The sequence below is a fragment of the Vulpes vulpes genome, chromosome 6, assembly GCF_048418805.1.
Source record: "Vulpes vulpes isolate BD-2025 chromosome 6, VulVul3, whole genome shotgun sequence".
Lineage (NCBI taxonomy): Eukaryota > Metazoa > Chordata > Mammalia > Carnivora > Canidae > Vulpes > Vulpes vulpes.
In genome coordinates this window covers 126,259,439-126,280,677 of record NC_132785.1, presented here as the reverse complement: position 1 = coordinate 126,280,677, position 21,239 = coordinate 126,259,439, and the positions used below count along the sequence as shown (strand labels likewise).

Here is a 21,239-nt window from a genome sequence, read left to right as displayed (position 1 = left end):
AGGTTGGTATGGCAATCTGAATTTTGCTCTGTGCCAAGTATGAAGTTGGGAAGAGCATTTTTTTCTTTTTTTTTTAAAGAGCATATTCATTTTTACACAGGTGACACTCTCATTTGTATTTTCAAGAGAACTCTAAGAGAAAATACAAAATGCACACCATGGTGTTAGCCAATGAGATTTCAAAGACAGTAAGATTTAGCCTAAAAACAGCAGAATAATAAATTCATATAGATCCTGAGAGGGCAACACACCAAATGTTGTACTTTTACAAGTTTTAATTCAGACAAGAAATTAAGAGGTGTCATATAAAAAGGCAATGTTTATTTTAAATCTGAGATGAAACCCCTTTGAAAGTTGGGTTCCGGCACTCTGTACCTACCTTTTGGTTGCGGCTGGCACAGCAGTTTCTTTCCTGGCCCCGGAGGGGGATGGTAGAGAGCCACTAGGTTTCTTTGGTAACACGGTGCCATTGTTGACAGTGGTCCTTAAAGGCAGGGTCTGTACCAGTGGTCTTGCTGTAAGACAAGCAGAAACGCAATCAGAACTTTCCCCTCAGTCAACGTAACTTTTTATGGAACTGAAGACAGGTATGATAGAAAAGGATATCAATTTTAAAATACTGGCAGAACTGGCAAAGGTGCAAAGAGAATTCAGCAGAAATTTTCAACCAAGGTGCTGGAACAATGAACCTAGACAAAAACCTCACCCCTTAACGCCCCTTAACTCAAAATGGACCAAGGACCCGAGTGTAAAGTGCGAAACTATAAAACTTCTAGATGATGAAAACATTGGAGAAAACTCCACGTGACCTTGGGTTTGGTGACTTTTTAGATACAACACCAAAAGCACAATCTATGAAAGAAAAAAAAAAAAGATTGCTTGGACTTCATTAAAATTATAAAAATGTTTGCTCCGTGAAAGACATTGTTACAAGGATGAAAAGACAAGCCACGAACTGGGAGAAGATATTTGCAAATCACGTATCTGATAAAGGACCTGTATACGGAATATAAAAAAAGAATGCTTAAAACTCCACAGTCAGAACACAAGCAGCCCAATTAAAAAAATGGGCAAAAGATCTGAACAGACACTTCACCAAAGAAGATCTACAGATGGCAAATAAGCATATGAAAAGATGCTCAACATCTTTTGTCATTAGGGAAATGCAAATTAAAACAATAATGAGATATCTCTATACACCTATTAGGGTGGCTAAAATCCAAAAAACAAACAAAATAGCAATTGCTGGCCAGGATGCAGAGCAACAGGGACTCCCATTCATTGCTGGTGGGAATGCAAAATGGTGCAGCCACTTTGGAAGACAGTTTGACGGTTGCTAAATATAGTCTTACAGTATGATCCAAGTCATTGTGTGACGTTAGGTATTTAATCCACTATTTGAAAACTTATGTCTACATAAAACCTGCATTTAATATTTATAGCAGTTTTATTCATAATTATAAAAAATTGGAACCAACCAAGATGTCCTTTAATTGGTGAGTGGATAAACAACCAGACAATGGAATATGATTCAGGGGGGGAAAAAAAAAAAAGCAGGGAAGCAATCCACGCAAGGACAAGGATGAGCCTTAAACCCATGCTGCTCAGCGAAAGCAGCCAGGCTGAAAGGCTACATTCTGTAAGATTCCATTTATATGACATTCCATAAAAGGCAAAATTACAGAGACAAAAACCAGATCGGTGGTTGCCAGAGGTTGGCCAGGTGAGGGTAAGGGACCGAATAGGTAAGGCGCCAGAGCAGGGTGGTAAAAGGATTCTGTATGATGCTGTATGGTGGCTATGTGACGCTGTGCATCTGTCAAAACCTACACACTCTTAGAGCACAAAGAATGAACTTTAATGTATGAAAACAAAAATCAGGGGATGGGGGAACCCATGAGGGATAAAAGAATCAAACTATACTACAAGTATGTGCTATAACCTCATGGAAGGGGGCAGGCGGGAAGGTGCGCGCATCTAAGCACTGTGCTTGGGTGTGTAACGTTGTTTCCCACAGGGCATGGTCAACACCTCTGAAACCACTATCATGAACCCTAACAGTGAACAATTAAGTAACAGCATGGAGGATGGTGGGGACCAGGCTTCTCGCTGTTGCACAAGGAGGCTACAGACATGCAAGGGTCGGGAGGGGCGGGTTGCTGAATGAGCCAGGGGGTAGGAGACCTCAGTACAAGCAATGTTGAGCCTAATATAGCTACAGATAGAAAATTATATCTATGTATGTAAACATGGGTTAATATAAACACATTTCTTATTTTTTAAGATTTATTTATTTATTTATTTTAGAACGAGAGAGTGTGCATGAGTGGGGGAGGGGCAGAGGGCAAGAATCCTCAAGCAGATTTTCCACTGAGTGGGGAGACTGACGTAGGGCTCGATCCCACGTCATGAGATCATGACCCATGAGATCATGACCTGAGCTGAAACCAAGAATCGGACGCTTAACTGAATCACCCGGGAGCCCCAGTATAAACACATTTCTTAGCTCTGCCTTCTGAGGGTACTGTAAACAATGACACACCCAGCACCCAAATCCTAGTTTATAACACGATCCCATAACAACAAAAGAACAAGGACTTCTTGAGGGAATTGCCCTAACCTGGGGTAGGGGCAGGGCACGTACTTGAGCTTAGAGTATCTTTACTGCCAGAGATTAAGGAAGTGCTCAAAAGAACCCCAAACCCTATGCTGATGGGGCCAAGGCAAAGGAACCCAGGAGTCAACTGAAAGAGCTCCCCCGGTAGCGGAGCTGGACAATTTCAGCAACAAAATACATAAAGTAGCACTGGATTAGAGCCCAGAGTATAAAATATCCACGAGTCTATGCTGATGTAATTACTGAGTAAATGATTAAATGGGCAAGAAAAGATACATCTCCTGTGCAAATTCCAGATAATGTATGTAGGTACTTCATCCTCAAGGACGTGGAGCACAGAGGCACCTGGGTGGCTCAGCTGGTGAAGCATCTGCCTTTGCTCAGGTCCTGGGATCGAGCCCCAGATTGGGCTCCCTGCTCAGTGGGGAGCCTGCTTCTCCCTTTTCCTCTGCCACTCCCCCTGCTTGTGTTCTCTCTCTATATATCAAATAAATAAACAAAATGTTTAAAAAAGAAAGGAGGCAGAGCGCAGTCCTCTACTCCATGAGTGTGGGCAGCACAGCGACTGCCTTCTGCACAGTCCAGTGTGGAGGTGGGACGGGGAAGTCACGCCAATGTGGACAAGCCTGGCAAACTCTATCCAGGCCAGCGTCACGGTGATGAGTCATGTCAACAGTTCGTACCCTGGATAGGATGTGACGGAAATGCACTGTACCTCTACAGTCTTCCTCCCTGGACCCGGGACCTACTCAGCACACCCAAGTTGAAGGACAATGGATTATCTGATCAGGGCTCCTCAATACTGTCAAGGTCATCAGAAACAAGGAAAATCTGAGAAAATGTCAGGATAGAGGAGCCTCGGGAAACAGGATGACCGAATGTAATCCTGGATGAGATCCTGGGACAACAGAAAAAGGATGCCAGGGATAAACAAAGGAAATCCAAATAAAGTGAGCCTCCAAGTAAAAAAAAAAAAAAAAAAAAAAAAAAGTATCACCAGAACTCCTGGGTGGTGCAGATGATTAAGCATCTGACTCTTGATTTCAGCTCAGGTCGTGACCTCAGGGTCATGGGAGGGAGCCCTGATTCGGGCTCTATGTTAAGCGTGGAGTTTGCTTGAGATTCTCTCCCTCTCCGTCTGCCCTGCCCCATCATGTTCTCTCTCTCTCTCTCTCTCAAATAAATAAATCTTTTAAAAAGATAAAAATTTCTTAAAAATGTCATCATTGTGGCATACTAATGTAAAATGTCAATCACAGGAGAAACTGGGTGTGGGGTAGATGGGGACTGTCTGTACCATCCTCGCAACTTCTCTGTAAACCTAACACGATTTTGAAATCAAAAAAATTATTTGAAATGCTAGCAGAATTTATTTGAAATGCCAGGAGAATTTATTTTGTGCATCACAGAATTAAACCAGCCTCAATTTAGGTTCTTAAAGACAATGACAAAACTGCACAGAATGCCAAGGGGTTTTTTTTTGTTTGTTTTTTAAAGATTTTAATTATTTATTTATTCATGAGAGACACAGAGAGAGAGAGGCAGAGGGAGAAGCAGGCTCCATGCAGGGAGCCAAACGTGTGACTCGATCCCGGGTCTCCAGGATCACACCCTGGGCCGAAGGTGGCACTAAACTGCTGAGCCACCTGGGCTGCCCCTGAATGCCAAGTCTTTAACACCCCAAAACTTTCTAATCCCTAAGGCAGGGGAGCCAGGCTTCCCTCTTTTTTCAAATGTGATAGAAGATGGCAAAGGGCACAGGCACTACCCCCAGCCAGAGCACCACACCTCCCGCCACCTCCCGTGCTCTGTGTTTCCCCACCTCCGGGGCACCTGCCCACTAGCATGATCCCGGGGTCCTGGGATCGAGTCCCGCATTGGGCTCCCCGCATGGAGCCTGCTTCTCCCTCTGCCTGTGTCTCTGCCTCTCTCTCTCTCTGTGTCTTTCATGAATAAATAAAATCTTAAAAAACAAACAAACAAACAAACAAACAAACAAAAAGTCCTGATACCAAGAGAAGGCGTTATGTTAGCATTTCTGAGTCACTATGAACTTTTTATGTTTTCTTGCGTCATAATTTCAAAATTCAGTCTCATAATAACCTAGTTCTGTCCTTCTCCATAAAGGGCACCCAGGGCTCTGGAAGCTCATGAAAAGGCCAACTGCACGTGGCAGGCTCCCCACAGGGGGTGACAGATCTTGTCTATTAAGCTGTACTAGAGCATCATCAAAAGCACACAGAATTCTTAAAATTCTGAAGAGAAATCAGGAAAGGAAAACAGACGATGGGGCCGGGGCATGGTGACCCCCCTCAGAGTGACAGGAAGTCGCAGAGACCTCAGTGCTATGCACCCAGCTGGATAACGTCCTTGGGGTTTTGTCGCCACTGACGTCAGCAGCAGCACCACCACTGCCAGCAATGTGCCTACTAAGTGCTTATTTTGCACATGACACACCTCAGCAGGTAACCTCAGTTTCCATGTCTAGACATGATTAGCCACGCAAGGAAGAAAGGCGGCCACCATACAGGGAAAATTCTGGAAGAAAAAAATACCTCCTAAGGTCCAGCGTGAACAAGCACCAGCCTGGATCGTGAGCACGGGAGGACATAAGAGCGGCTATAATGAGTCATTTTCAGACAAGCGATCTTTAAAACCGACAAGAAATAGCACAGGGAAAGGTTCAAACACAATTTCCCGCTCATCAGGTGCAAAGATAAATGACTCCTTTACTTCCACATGACACTAAGATATGAGACATTCTTCTGGTTCATAAAAGGGATTTTTTTTTAAATGACATTTTAATTGTTCCTAGGGGCAACACAGAGACACGTCGCACGAAAGAAGAATTTCTCAAATAAAAGGAGAGTGAATGATAAATGGTATGTGTTTAGAACGCACTCACTGGAGCGCTACCAGGACGGTCGGAATCTCAGATCTCAAGGGAGACTGAGAAGCAGAGGAATGAGCAGATCAGACAGGGCGGCCTCACTCTCGGGTCGGCTCACTACAGGGCCTCAGAGAAGTCCCTACCTTTCCGAGCCCTGGCTTCTTTGTAAAGGAAGGCCAAGAGCACCCAGTCTGCAGGGCTGCTGGGAGGATCTGGAATGAGGAGTGGGGAGCTGTCCGCAGTGTGTCTGGGATGCAGAGGGCCGCGAGAGGCGGGAGCTATTATCCACGGCTACACCCAGATGACCAGATGCTTTTGGACATCAGGGTGCAATCGAGCCCCTGGGATGTGGTGTGAGAAGAGTTAGTGTGGTGTAGTGTTTCAGTTATGGTTAGAGGCACCTGCAGGGGGATCGGACCTGCAAGTGCCCTCAGCCACGTCCAGCAGACACAGGAGGAGCCGAGGAAGACCCCAGAGGGTCCTCTTACTCGTGCTTGGCAAAGTGAGGGACACAGGGGACGTAGGGGTAGGACCTCAGGTCTGGGCATAAGGGCCAGGGCACTAGAACCAGTGTGTCCCCGACAGGCAGTGTGACCTCAGGCTTCAATTTTAGTCCAAATGTGCTCTAGGGATGTCTCTTCCCACCCTGAAATCTGATCTTAATTCGTGTGGGAAGAGTGTTCTGAGTTTCTATGACTTTGCCACCCAGAGTAAGTTCATAGAGAGACCCAACCGTGCACCAGGGAGCTGAGCCCCAGGGCTGAAGGGGACAGGCCCTTGGTCTTGCTATACGGGGAGGATTTAAGGCCAGTAGTTCCTTGGTTTACTATTTAATAGAAGGTCCTCAAGAAACTGCCAAGAGTTAAATTTCCTGCAAAATGACTCCAAGGCACAGTAACTAAAAATCTTAGGCTCTAAGAAAAGTTATTTGCAATCTTAGGTCTAAAACATTCACAATGGGGCAGCCCGGGTGGCTCAGCGGTTTAGCACCGCCTTCAGCCCAGGGCATGATCCTGGAGTCCTGGGATCAAGTCCCATGTCAGGCTCCCTGCTCAGAGTGGAGTCTGATTCTCCATCTGCCCTTCCTCCCACTTGTGCTCTCTCAAATAAATAAGTAAAAAAAATCTTTGAAGAAAAAAAAAAGAAGTACTATCCATGATGACATATTTTCAAAACTACAGTTTTGAAATATAGAAATTTGAGTCTAGCAAGTCCAACCTACCAATGCTTATTATTATGAGTTACAACCTAAAGACCAAGCAGCCCTTTTCACTCACATCATAGTAACAACTCAATGTGCAATATCTGATAAGTAGAATTTTAGAATTTCCTATTAGATTTCAGAAGAAATTTAATTATGCAAAGCGTGACATGTATGTGGTTATGTGTAGAAATCCAAAGTCTAATTTTAGCATATCTGGCCATGTGACTCTAGAATTCCTAATTATCCATTTATTTAATTTTGGTTTTTTAGAGAAAAAGAGAGAGAATCCCAAGCAGACTCCACGCCCAGCACAGAGCCTGCTGAGGGGCTTGATCTCATGACCCCGAGATCATGACCTGAGCTGAGATCAAGAGTTGGCTACTTGGGGCAGCCCGAGTGGCTCAGCAGTTTAGCGCTGCCTTCAGTCCAGGGTGTGATCCTGGGAACCGGGGATCGAGTCCTACATCAGGCTCCCTGCATGGAGCCTGCTTCTCCCTCTGCCTGTGTGTCTGCCTCTCTCTCTCTCTCCTCTCTCTCTGTATGTCTTCATGAATAAATAAAATCTTTAAAAAAAAAGAAAAGAAAAAGAGTTGGCTGCTCAACCAACTGAGCCACCCCGGTGCCCCAACTGGAAGGAATCTATTTATAGGTTTCATGTTTTTTTAATTTAATTTAATTTAATTTAATTTAATTTAATTTAATTTAATTTAATTTTAGTAGGGTCTACACCCAGTGTGGAGCCCAACGTGGGGCTTGAATTCAGGACCCTCGATCAAGACCCTCTAATTATCCATTTCAAAATGTACAAGATGTCCACGTTTGAAACTGGAGGAGGCACACTGCATCTGCTTAGCTGTAAGACAAAGTGGGTAATTACTTAAGTAGCGTGGAAGATCCTGTTGCTGACACCTGGCAAAGTCACACATGCTCTCATCCTCCGACGAGCAGTCCTGTTTCTAGGAATCTGTCTAAGACACACTGGCAACAATGCAAAAATGCCACATGCACATGCTCAAGCACTGCAGCATCAGCTGTAAAGCCAAAGACCACCCACAGGGACTGGGTGAGCAGACTGTGGGGCTCCTCCCTCCAGGGTGCGCTGGGAGAGGAGTAAGGGAGATGTCTCTACGCCGCAGTGAGAAGAGCAAGGTCCCAAACAGTGTGCGGATACATCACTTTTATCTGCTGTGCCAGAAGCCCAAGGACTTACAGCAGATTAAAATTCTAACTCCTCTTACATAATTTTAAAAAGGTCTTAAAATGATCAGACTACACATGAATCAAGTTTTAATATAGCATTGGCGGTCAGATGAGGCTAACCCTGGTATCATGGGTTATTTGAATTCTGGGGCATGGGTCTGGTAATATAAGAATCCTACAAGGCTGAAGAGTCAATATAATGGAAATATATATGGGCAGAAAGGACATTAATGAACTGATTATGAAAAATCATTTATTAACAACCCAAGTGTCCATCAACTGATGAACAGATGAACAGGATGTTGCATCTCTGTGCAACGGAGTATTATTCAGCCGTCAGAAGGAATGACGTATCGACACCTGCTATGGCACGGATGTACCTTGAAGACATGCTAAGTGAGAGAAGACAGCGGCAGAAGGCCCCAGACTGCATGATTCCTTTTATACAAAATGTCCACAACAGTCACATCCGCAGAGTCAGTAGATTGATGGTTGGGGGACGGGGGGCAAGGGGGACATGAAATGCTATAATGGGTATGGGCTATCTTTTGGGGTGATGACAATGTTCTGAAATTAGAGAGTGGGGATGGCTGTACAACTTTGTGAACATACTAAAAACCAATGTTTTGTACAGTTTGAAAGAGTGAATTTTATGTTCTGTGAACTGTATCTCAATAGGCTGCTATAAAGAAGTTAGTTATTAGAAAACTGGAAAAATCTGAACGCTGACACAGTATTAAGAAGTTAATTTTTAATGATCAATTTGTGATAAGGGTATTATGGATTTTTTAAAGGGAGAGTCCTTATATCTTAGTAATATATACTGACGGGATGCCCTGGTGGCCCAGTGGTTTACCGCCGCCTTCGGCCCAGGGCATGATCCTGGAGACCCAGGATCGAGTCCCACGTCAGGCTCCCTGCATGGAGCCTGCTTCGCTCTCTGCCGTGTCTCTGCCCCTTTCTCTCTCTGTGTCTCTCACGAATAGATAAATAAAATCTTAAAAAAAAAAAAAAAGAAATATATGCTGACATATTTATAGATAAAATGATACAATGTTTTGGATTTACCTTAAAATAATCCTAATGGGGTGAGGGAACTAAATCATAGGGGGGATAATAAATAAAACAAAACTGGCAACATGTTGATAGATCATGAAGCCAAGTAAAAAATAAAAGGTATTTTTCTTTCTACTTTTATATACATTTGAACATTTCATAATATAAAGTTTTTTTTTATTTTTTTGAAGATTTTATTTATTTATTTCAGAGAGGGGGATGGAGAGGGGCAAAAGGAGAGGGAGAGAGAATCTCAAGCAGATTCCACGCTGAGGGCACGGCCTGCTGTGGGGCTTGATCTCACAACCCTGAGATCCTGACTTGAGCCGAAATCAAGAGTCAGATGCTTAATCGACTGAGCCAGCCAGGCGCTCCATCATAATATAAAGTTTAAATATAACCCTTCATACAATCTGGGAAACTGAATGTATCTAGTAAACCATCTCCATAATTCACTAAATAATGCCTGTCTAAACCGGGGATGGCAATTTATGGGAAAAGTGAGAGAAACTACAGTGTGTTCCATCTAAAAAAAACCCCCAAAGTTATTTTCTGTAATAGGACTGTTTGTAAGGAGCAAGACAAGGAGAAAGCACAGTGTAGGGGAGAGAGGGACACAAACTGTTCTCTCGTTGTAGTTAAACCAGGATAAAGAACTAATTATTTGTTATTTTCATTCCTTGCAGAGACCTTCAAATTCAATTTGTTAGTTGTCCCTCTCTAATAAAATTTGTGAAGGGACCATACATAATATTTCACATGATCATGTGCCAAATGGGATCTACAACATTTGTGACATTTTGCAAATCAAGTTAAACCTTGAGAAGAGAGGCCTCATTTCAAGTTCTTCGGTTATTCCTTTCCTAAGTATTTGGTTTGATTTGAGTAATCTGAATTTAAATAATACTGCTAAGCAAAGCAACATGGATGGTGGAAAGAAGGCATGTCCAGCCAGGCCCTGGGGGCCAGTCCCGGATTTACGTAACCTAGGGTAAATGATCCAATCTCCTAGAGGTTGTTGTTTTCTCATCTGTAAAATGGGCATGATATCAGCTACCTCAAAGAACTGTGGAGAGGTGAAACGGGCTCACATATCCCAAAGATTTATTGCGATGTCCAGCCAATCAATAAATGGTAGCTACAAGAATCATTCTGAATATCAGGAGCAAATGTCAATGTAGCAGAGACTACTGAAGGGCGATCTCTAGCCTGCTTACAACAGCAGTCTCGGAGGCTAAGTCCTGAGACTAGAAGGTTTTGATGTCCGGGAACGGCAGGACCCACTTGCATATGAGCATCTCTACCAGAAGATTTTGGTCATTTTTAGTAATTCTCTGATCTGTTATTTAATAGGGTTCTGATTATAACCCATAAAAAAAGTCCGCCAAAGGGTTATCAAGTTTGCAACACGCAAGCTGCCAGATTACAGTCGGAACACACAGGCAAAATTTAAAAGGATAAATACGAATTATTCGCTCGTTAATGCATAACAAAGCAGACAATCCCAGATACATGGGACAATGACTATATTTTAATCTACATTTTACATTAAGATTTTATAGCACTCTCCTAGCACTGAAATGGAAATTAGTCATGCATGTATACAATGGGCTTATTATGAACTGCACTCCAAACCATGATTCCTTGTCTTCTTGAGAACACATGCAAGCCAACTCCAGCCTCCGGACATTTGCTCTGAGCCCTGCTGTTTTTCTCAGTGCAGTGAAGATCAGGGTAAGAGACACACATTTTTAAAATCCAAGTTTCTTCTGCTTAGTACTCCAGGGAATATTTAGAAACCAACTAAAAAGTATAAAAAAAGAAAAAATCGCAATTTTACCACTCAGGGAAAAAAAAAAAAACCCACCACCACCAATCAATGATAACTCTTGGTATACTTCTAGTCTTTTTGCACAGATTTTGTCTGTTTACTTGAATCACACAGTATATACAGTTTTATATCTTGCTTTTGACTCTTAATGCAATGCACAGGCACTTTCCCTGCTGTTACTGATAACACAAACATTTTTAAAAGATGACACCGTATTCAAGCATATGAAGTGTTGCAGATTTCTGGCCATGTCCCTATAGCTTGCATTCCCTCCATTCCTTTCTATCCATTTATCCTCCAATCTGCATGATGTGGCCACGAACTCTTCTTTGTGAAGCACTCTCCTGTATCTACACCCACAACAGCGATATATAAGGGGATCTTCTCGCTGCATTCTGCTAGCCCGCTCCAACCACATCACCGAAAATACTTTAATATTACCAAGAAATTTTTAAATATGTGCCTTCACAAACTATCTGATTCTCCTTTCTCCACGATCTGGCAACCCAAGCTCAGCACGCCAAATCTCCTCATCTGAAAGTCAATCTAACAAAAGGAAAGCAAACTTTGCAGGCTGAGGTTCTCTAGAGTTAAGATGCATGACAGGGCAACCAGCTCTCAATATTTAAAAAAAAAAAAAGCCAAAGGCAAAAGGGAACAGGAATAACAAAGTTTAGGGGCACCTGGGTGGCTCTACTGGTTATGCATCTGCCTTCAGTTCAGGTCATGATCCTGGGGTCCTGGGATCGAGTCCCGCATCGGGTTCCCTGCTCCACGGGGAATCTGCTTCTCCCTCTCCCTCTGTCATTCTCCCTACTTGTGCTTCCGTTCTCTCTGTCAAATAAATAAATAAAATCTTAAAAAAAAAGAGTAACAAAGTTTGGGGAGCTTAGGTGGAGACTGGTTAAAAATCCTGGGGACAGGAGAATGTTGCCAAGGAAAAGAGATCTGAGACATAGCTCCCTCTAGATAAACTCTATGTCCATGGGCCCAGCATTTGATAGGTGATAGGTTGGCCACAATCTTCCCCCTGTCTCAGGAAGCCATGAACTCGATCTGTTAGTGAATTATCTTTCCAGAGACTGCAGTCCTCACTGTTATGCTACTGAAGTGATACAGATGATAATAAAGTAAGTCAAAGCTGAGAGGTCACGATAACTTTCTTCAAGTAAGTGAAGTACTGTCATGGAAGGGGATTAGAATCCTGATATAAGGCCTCAGAGGCAACACTGGGGCCACTGGGTAGACCCTGCTGTCTACTAGGCAGGGTTGACTGCGGCATAGACATAGCACCCACCATGCCCTTACCTTGACCTGAACCATCCTGAGCACTTTGAAAGCTCACCATCTACCAGTGTGGCCTGTTCATGATGGCACAACCATTCCTGTCTCTGAGCAAGCAGCACAAACATATGTGCCCAAAACTCAAAACACTGAACCCAAAGCTTCTCTGACAACACTTAGTGTTTAAAAATCAGAATGCCCTGTGTCCCGTCTACTTCAAGTCTGTATCAGGACGGCAGCCAAAATAACGTAAAGTGATAATAATGTGGCCTTGGGATACCTAAGTGGTTTAGTCGGTGAAGCGTCTGCCTTTGGCTCAGGTCATGATCTTGGGGTCCTGGGATCGAGTCCCACATTGGGCTCCCTGCTCAGTAGGGAGTCTGCTTCTCTCTCTCCCACTCCCCCTGCTCATGCTCTTTCTCTCAAATGAATAAATAAAATCTTTAATAATAATTATTAGAATTATAATAATTATTAGAATTATAATAATTATTAGAAATGATATATATTATATAATAATAATAATAATAATAATAATAATAATAATGTGATCTTTTACAGCCAAAGGAGGCTTGCCTCCAATCCATCTTGTCTGAAAGATCCCCCAACTGAGCCACAGCTACTGGACCAAGGGCCAGCTCTCCAGCTAGAGATGCATATGCACCCACATGACCCTCTCCAGAAGGGGAGCAGATACCAGGGCTTCTGACAGGCCCCCTCTGCCCCCTCCTCCCCCTCCCCACCTCTGCCTTCACTGTCCTGTAATTAACTGCTTGGGGAAAACCATGGCCCTTTCCATCCAGGGATGCCAGCCCGCTCACCAGCTTTCTTACAATCTCTATTCTATATCTTGGGGTGACTCCCAGGCTATCATGCTGATTTACTTTTACTTATTAAAAGAATATTATACAGAAACATCGAATTCACTATGAAAACAAATTATTCTCTTAGAGGAAGTTTCCTGAAAACCAAACTCTACTCTTAACCAGGAAAAGAAAACCCCTTGGCAGGTCTCTTGTATTATTTTTTCCTTCATTTTTTTTTTTAAACATAAGTTTTGGAAGTCTGACATTTTATATGAAGCAACAGCTCAGAATGTACCCTTTAGGGTAGAGTAGTCATCGGTTTTATTTTTGGAGAGCTGAGTAGATCAAGAATACCTAAAATAACCTGGTTTCTATTTAAAATTTCCTAATCACTGTAACTTAAGGAGAAGAAGAAAACATGATTCAAAAGGATTATTCAAGGGGCGCCTGGGTGGTTCAGTCAGTTAAGCATCTGACTTCAGCTTGGGTCCTGATCTCAGGGTCTTGGGATCGAGTCCCGCATCAGGCTCCCTGCTCGGCAGGGAGTCAGCTTCTCCCTCTCCCTCTGCCTCTCCCCCTGCTTGTGCTCTGTGTCTCAGATAAATAAATAAAGTCTTGTAAATAAATAAATACGATTATTCTAGAGGTAGTGCTACATGGTAACAGATGGCAGCTACACTTGTGGTGAGCAGGGCACATAGAGATGTTCAATCACTATGCTGCACACCTGAAACCGTGTAACACTGTGTGTCAATCACACTCATAAAAATGAGACGAATCTGCAGACATTGCCTTGCATGTATATCTCACATGGAGCTGGTGATAATTACCCAGAAGGACAAAGAAATAGATTTCTTTCCACAGATATGTGAAAATGTAGCCAAGTACTTGAGAAAAAAGTAACATATGCAACATCAGACAGTACCCTCTCCTGACTCCAAGAAAAACATGGTAACTGTGAAATAATTTGTTAACTCCAAACAACCAAAAAAAAAAAAAAAAAGCTAATTTTAAAGGGACATTTACATGCTAGTGTGAACTCAAATGTTTTAACCAAAGGAATTTAACAGCCAAGATGAATTCTATTTTCTAAAGTTAGCCACAAGGAGCAGAAATCCTGGCAAAAAAAATGAGCAATGTATATGGGTTGAAAGTATACGTCGACTATGCCTAGCAGGATAGAAGCTTTTACGAGGCGTTGTACTTCCAAATTTTAAGAAGAAGGTCACTACAAAGTTATTTAAAACACAAATATTGCTTTTTTGACGTTTCACACATAGGGCGCCATGGGGGAAATGAAATGATGATTTAAATTCGCCAGAAACCCACTAGGTACAGAATTATGTAGTTAAGCTACGTTTTCCTGGGCAGAGCAGGAGAGTCAAAAGAAGCCCGGGTGGCTCAGCGGTTTAGCGCCGCCTTCAGCCCAGGGCGTGATCCTGGAGTCCCGGGATCGAGTCCCACGTCGGGCTCCCTGAATGGAGCCTGCTTCTCCCTCTGCCTGTGTCTCTGCCTCTCTCTCTCTCTCTCTCATGAATAAATAAATAAAATCAAGAAAGAAGAAAGAAGAAAGAAAGAAAGAAAGAAAGAAAGAAAGAAAGAAAGAAAGAAAGAAAGAAAGAAAGAAAGAAAGAAAGAAACAGGAGGCTGTGCCCAGGAGGGAGGAGCTTACTAGTTACAAGGGGGGCAGTTAGTGATGAACGTGGGCGTTCTGGACTCCTGGAGAAGGGCCTTCTCCCCACTGGGGCCCTTGGCTCAGAGCTTCACTGTGGCTCAGCATAACTATCTCCTGGCCGGGCTGAACTGAACGGTAGCGTGAGCCGCGTACAGTGCAAGAGAGGAGAGCTATCAAAAAGTTTCCAGGTGGGACAGCCTCCAGGCATCCAAAGATTGTGGGGTTCTTTTGTCCTAGGTTCTCCCTCACAAGCCACCTCCATTCTAAACTTGATGAACAATTGTTCCCCACAGTCCACTCTGGATGGTTCCGAGCATTTACCGATCACCTACAGGTGTACGCACCCCCCCGGGGCTGGACAATTCACTAACATCAAGCCCCACAGGCCTGCCTCGTGTGATGATTCGGGCAGGGCTGGGAGCAGCTCCCCGATGTTCGCAGTCTCCGGTCTTTGTCGGTGCGGGGGGCGGGGGGCCTCTGTCAGGGCAAACACCTGCAACGCGAGCAGGTGGCCCCGGGCTCCTGCACATCTAAGGTGCCCACCTTTGGTAGGTCCTTTCCTGTTCAGCACAGCCTGCTGCTCCTCAGTGATGTTCAGCCGCCGAACCACGTCCGCCAGCGCCGACTTGAGCAGCTGGATGTCATCTTCCTGCATCTGGACGCGCTGCTCCAGGGAGGCAATGCGGTCGGTCACCTCCATGCTACTGGCAGCCGAAGCGCTGTCATCTAAACCAAAGGAGAGGAACCAGTGACTCTTCCGTGCTCCCCAGAGAAATCAGACCGACACCCACGCGCGAGCACATTGCTAAAACATAACAAGATTTATTTAAAAAAAATTTTTTTTCATAACAAGATTTATAAACGGAAGGCGACTGCTCTTACGCAGAAACCATGGGGCAGCTTTTTACTACCTAGAACTGCTCCGCCTCATTCTGCTACAGTCTTTTCATTCTGTTTGTGCTTTTCATTTCTTTTTATCTGTGGTTTTATTTGCCATTATACTATTCCAGATACAGGGCAACATAGTCTTGCTCATGATGTCAGAGACCTCAAAACTGGGGTGGGGTGGGGTGCACCCACTTCAACTTCTCCCGCATAGCAGAAATCCACTGCGTGGCCTTCTAGCTTTTGTGCCACAGATGCTAGCTGATGGGATGGTCAGATAATCACAGGCCTACACTATCTCCTGAAACCAGTATTACACACTATAAGTTAACTACCTGGAATTTAAATAAAAACTCAGAAATAAAAAGCTTTCTACATGATTTCACTGTGGAGTTAAAGTTAAAACTACTGGCTTAATGTATTATCTTTCTCAGGTAAAATAGCTTTAACACAGCAGTTATCAAATGCTTTGGTCTCAGGACTCCTTTACATCAGCAACAATTACTGAGGACCACAAATAGCCTTTGTTTGTGTAAATTATGTCCATCAATATCTTCCATATTGAGAATTAAAACAGGCATTTTATAAATATTTAATCATGACTTATTTAAAAATAACGAAAACATTACATGTTAACATTTTGTTTTTAAAAAACAAAAAAATTTTAAAAAAGAAAATACTGAATATTCAAAATTTTTCTTTAATGTATGACATATTAGAAAATAACTGGAATTGTTTATGCATTCAATCTGCTGTGATATGTTATTTTTGTTGAAATATATGAAGAAAATTTGGTCTCATGCTGACATATAGTAGGGAACGGAGGAAATATTTTAATAGCCTCTTCAGATAATTATGGACGATCTTCCTTGTTAGTCAAAATATGATAGATTGCAATGTTATAAAAGCTGTAATGAGGACCATAAGACCATATAAATAAATTTTGTTACTTCATTAAAAAAAAAAAAAAACAACAACCAAGACTTACACTAACAGTCATGCCTGCTAAGGTCTGGCTACTCTGACAAAGCAACACAAGTGGTCAAATCTGTTTGGTGACTATTCCCTTACAGCCATGGCAATCCTAATCTCTCATATAGAGTTGCTAGTCACCAATTCCTTATCAAGCCCTCCAGGGTCCCACACAGTCTTCTTGCCTCTGAAACTCATTTCACATCATTCCTCCTTTCACTCTCAGTGCTTCAGCCATACTGACCTCTTTCAACTGCCCTGAGAGCTCTGGTATCTGCTGTTGCCTTTACTTAAAACATTTCTTTTTCTTTCTCTCTTTTCTTTTTCTTCTTTTTTGAGAGAGGCAGGTGAGGAGCATAGGAAGAGGGAGAGAGAGAGAGAGAATCTTAAGCAGGTTCTACACTCAGCATGGAGCCCAATGCAGGGGCTCAGTCCCATGACCCTGACATCATGATCTGAGCCGAATTCAGCAGTTAGATGCTCAACTGACTGAGCCACCCAGGTGCCCCTACTTGAAATACTTCTCAACAAACTTTTTGCATGATCAAATTCTTCTGTTCTTTTAGTGTCAACTCAAACTGAGCTCTTCAGAGAAACTTCCTTACAACCTTACTAGGATCACCTCAACTTTATTTCTTTCTTCCACGGCATTACTGTGCTCCAATGCTCTCTTATCTCCCAGCTAAAATGTGAGCATCATGGAGTTGCTTCTGCTTCCACATATGACAGACCCCTTTTGGACTGTACCACCCTCCCTGTCCTGCCCGTAGAAGGCAATTTTAAGCCTGGAAATTATACCAGAAAACAACTACTTGAAGGTACTGCAGCAGAGACGCAGGTATATAGACTCTGGTGGGGAATATACACTCACTTGGAAAAACAGACAAGTAAATCCCTTTTGCATGGCTTTTAGCCAGACCTAAGTGGTACACAGTGGGGGTGAGGGTGCATGCGGGAAACCCTGTTGCCATTTTTATCCTCAGAAAGCCAGGAAGTGAAGTCCAAAAACTGTGAACACTAGAAAGTGGGGAAATCACAGGAGGGACGACACCAGAGGGAGAGTCCCAAATTCTGCCTATTTCAGCCCTGCCTGACCTGGCAATCACACTCATGGAACAGGCTCAAGTATCTCAGCTAACAGCAGAAGATCGAAACTCAGATTAGAGGCCCAAGAAGTAGTTTGCAGTTCAAGTCCAGCCAAGGAAAGTAGCCACTACGATGAAGGAAAGGATACTTCTCAGAGGAAAGTAATAGAATACAAAATCCCCACAACTTACATTCGTAATGCCCAGGATATAATCCAAAATTGCTTAACATGCTAAGAATCAAGAAATGGAACACAGTCTCAAGAGAAAAGAAAATACATTGAGTCCAACTCCAAAATGAACAAAATATTGGAACTAACAAAGAAAATGAGATATTTCCAATGAATGAATATTTCAACAGAGAAGTGGGAAGTATTGGCAGAGAGAGAGAAACAATAAAAAAATGAACCAAGTGGAAGTTCTAGAACTGAAAAATACAATTTCTGAAGTTACAGGTTCACTGACTGGATACAGCTGCATGGCCGTGTTGGAGAAAAGACAAGGAAAGCTGAGCATTGAGCAGAGGAAGTGTCCAGGGTGAAAAACACAGAGAAAAGAACTGAGAAAAAAAAATTAACCAAGTCTCTTGGGGATTTCTTAGAGGCTCTCAAACACTCCAGCATATATTACATTGAAATATAAAAAGAAGGAGAACAAGGCAGCAAAAAATATCTGAACTATAAAGGCCCCAAATACCTTAATGTGATGAAGGTAGAAATGTAAAACAACATAAATGCTTAATAAACACCAAACAAAATAAACACAAAGAACCCCATCTCAAGGTATTTCACAATTAAACTGTTGAAAATCAGATTAAGTATACATATTGAAGACAGCAAGAGCAAACTGGTCCTGGGGAAGGACCCTGCAGAGTGGAAGATAGTGGAGCATCTGTAAAGTACTGAATGAAAACAATTTCAATCCAGAATTCTATATCCAGCAAATATACCCTCTGGCAGTGAAGGCAAAGAAAAAAATAAAAATGAAAAAAAGATAAATGTAAACTGAAATAATTCATTGCCAGAAGCTCTACATTACAAGAAGTACCAAAGAAAGTTCTTCAGGATAAAGGGAAATTATATAAGATGGAAACTCAGAGGGGACCCCTGGGTGGCTCAGCGGTTTAGTGCCTGCCTTTGGCCCGGGGCGTGATCCTGGAGTCCCAGGATCGAGTCCCACATCGGGCTTCCAGCATGGAGACTGCTTCTCCCTCTGCCTGTGTCTGTGCCTCTCTCTCTCTCTGTGTCTATCATGAATAAATAAATAAATAATCTTAAAAAAAAAGAAACTCAGACACTAAGGAAAGAAGGAAGAGCACTGGAAGTAATAAATACCTGAATGTGTTCAAGACTTTTTTTCTCTTTACATTTTCCTGTTAATATTCTTATAAGCCTTTAAACTGTTGAAGATGAAAATTATAACACTGTGTGATGGGATTCATAAGGCATGTACAGGTAATACATACAACTATCATAACATAAAATGGGGAAGATATGGATCTATGAAGTTTTAATATTTTATGTAAGATTTTAATATTATACATTATTAACTGTAAAGGACCTGTGAAAAGTTCAAGATGTATATTGTAATCCCTAAGGAGCTACTAGAGAATAATGCAAATAAGTATAGCTATAAAAAAAAACAGAAATATTAAATTGAAATTCTATATTCAAATAATCCAAAGGAGGGAAAAGAAGGAGAGAGGAACAGAAAGCAAACAAATAGAAAAAAAATTAAATGATAAACTCAAACCTAACACAGCAATAATTACATTAAATGTTACATTAAAGCAATAATTGCATTAAACACACCAATTAAGGGGTGGCTGGGTGGCTCAGTTGGTTGAGTCTAACTCTTTATTTCAGCTCAGGTTGTGCTTTCAGGGTCCTGGGATTGAGCCCAGTGTCAGACTCCATGCTCAGTAAGGAGTCTGCTTGAGATTCTCTCTCTCCCTCTCCCTCTGCCCTTCCCTCCAGACCCCCACAGTCATTCTCTCTCTAAAATAAATAAATAAATCTTTAAAAACAACAACACATCAATTAAAAGTCCAAGAATGTCAGGGGGAAAAAAAGCAAGGCCCAACTATCTGCTGTCTACAAAATACACACTTTAAATACAAAGACATAGGTTGAAAGTAAATGAATGCAGAAAAAGACACAGCATGCAAACAGGAAGCATAAGAAGGCTAGAGTGCCAATATTAATAATAAGATAACATAGATATCAAATAAAATGTACTACCACAGATAAAGAGCACCATTTCATAATGAAAAAAAGGATCAATTTATCAGAAAGACAAGACAATCATAATAATAGAGGCTTAAAACATATGAAGCAAAAATAGAATTAAAGTGGGAAGTAGACAATTCCACAATTATTCCTGAAGATTTTATCATTCCTATCTCAGCTAATGATAGGACAATTAATTTAATAAATCAGTAAAGAAACAAAGTTTGAACAGCATTACAAGCCACTTTGACTTCCTGGATATGTATAGACAGCTACACTCAACAATGGCAGTGCACATGGTACATTTACCGGGATACATTATGTTCTGGACCAAAAAAACAGACCTGAATAAAGTTAAAGTCTAAAAGAGTATGCTGTTTTAGAACAGTGGCACTAAATTAGGCATTAAATTAGACATCAAAAATAACAAGAGAACTATGAAAACTCCTAGTACTTATAAATTAAATAACATGCTTCTTTTTTCTTTAAAGGTTTTATTCATTCATTTATTTGAGAAAGAGCAAGTGTCAGTGGGGGAGGAGGAGAGGGAGAGGGACAAGCAGACTCAGTGAGGAGTATAGAGCCTGACACAGGACTCTATCGCATGACCCTGAGATCATGACCTGAGTAGAAACCAAGAGTCAGATGCCCAAGTGACTAAGCTACCTGGGAGCCCCAAACAACACTCTTAAATAATCATTAAGTTAAAGACCACATCACAGAAGAAATTAGAAAATATTTTTAACTGAATGACAGTGAAGATATATCAAAAGTGTGGGTTGCAGCAAAGGAGGTCTTTGAGTAAAACTAATAGCTTTAAAATCTCTTTATTAGGAGAGGAAAGAATTCTCAAATCAATGATTCTCAGCTTTCACATTAATTAACTAGAAAAAGATGAGCAAATTAAACCAAAATCAAGTAGAAAGAAGGGAAATAACAAAAAGATGAAACCAATGGGATAAAATATACACAAACAATGAAGAGAATGAATGAAATCAGAAGCTGGCTCTCTGGAAACATCAATAAAACGTAAACTTCATCACAGCAGACATTTTTTCTGCTGGTCTACTGCTCTACCATCCGTCCCACTATGTAACACCTACTAGGAACTCAATAAATATTTGGTAAATGAATGAATAGTTGGGTAAATGTGTATCTCTTATGAAGCATGCATCAAATTAGCTGCAGGGGATACGAAGATGACTGGATTAATGCAGTTATCACCCTTCAAAAGCTCTCTGTATAGTAGAGAAGACACATGTCCACAAAATTTTAAGACAATTTGATATGTTATGTAATTAAGGAATATATAAAGTGATAAGTGAGCATAAAATCATCTATGTGGAAAGCAAGAAGAATGGCATTCAGGCAATGGAAACACTTGAAACAAAAACATGGAAACAGGGAAACATAAGGAATACTCAGATAATCACAGGCTTCGACACTGAAATCTACCATTTTGTAATTTCCGCTTCCTGGATATAAATCTGCCATGCTCATAAATTC

General features: G+C 41.9%; 1 protein-coding gene across 6 annotated transcripts in view; it reads right to left on the bottom strand.

Moving 5' to 3' along the window:
- EML1 (EMAP like 1) overlaps positions 1–21,239 on the bottom strand; it is a 186,124-nt gene that overhangs the window by 62,143 nt on the left and 102,742 nt on the right. For all 6 annotated transcript variants that reach the window (XM_026012562.2, XM_072762293.1, XM_072762292.1 and 3 more), the window contains exons 2-3: positions 15,107–15,289; positions 380–515 (exon numbers count right to left, since the gene is read on the bottom strand). In XM_026012562.2, the coding sequence (XP_025868347.1) occupies positions 380–515; positions 15,107–15,289 (319 nt within the window). The remainder of the gene's footprint in view (positions 1–379; positions 516–15,106; positions 15,290–21,239) is intronic.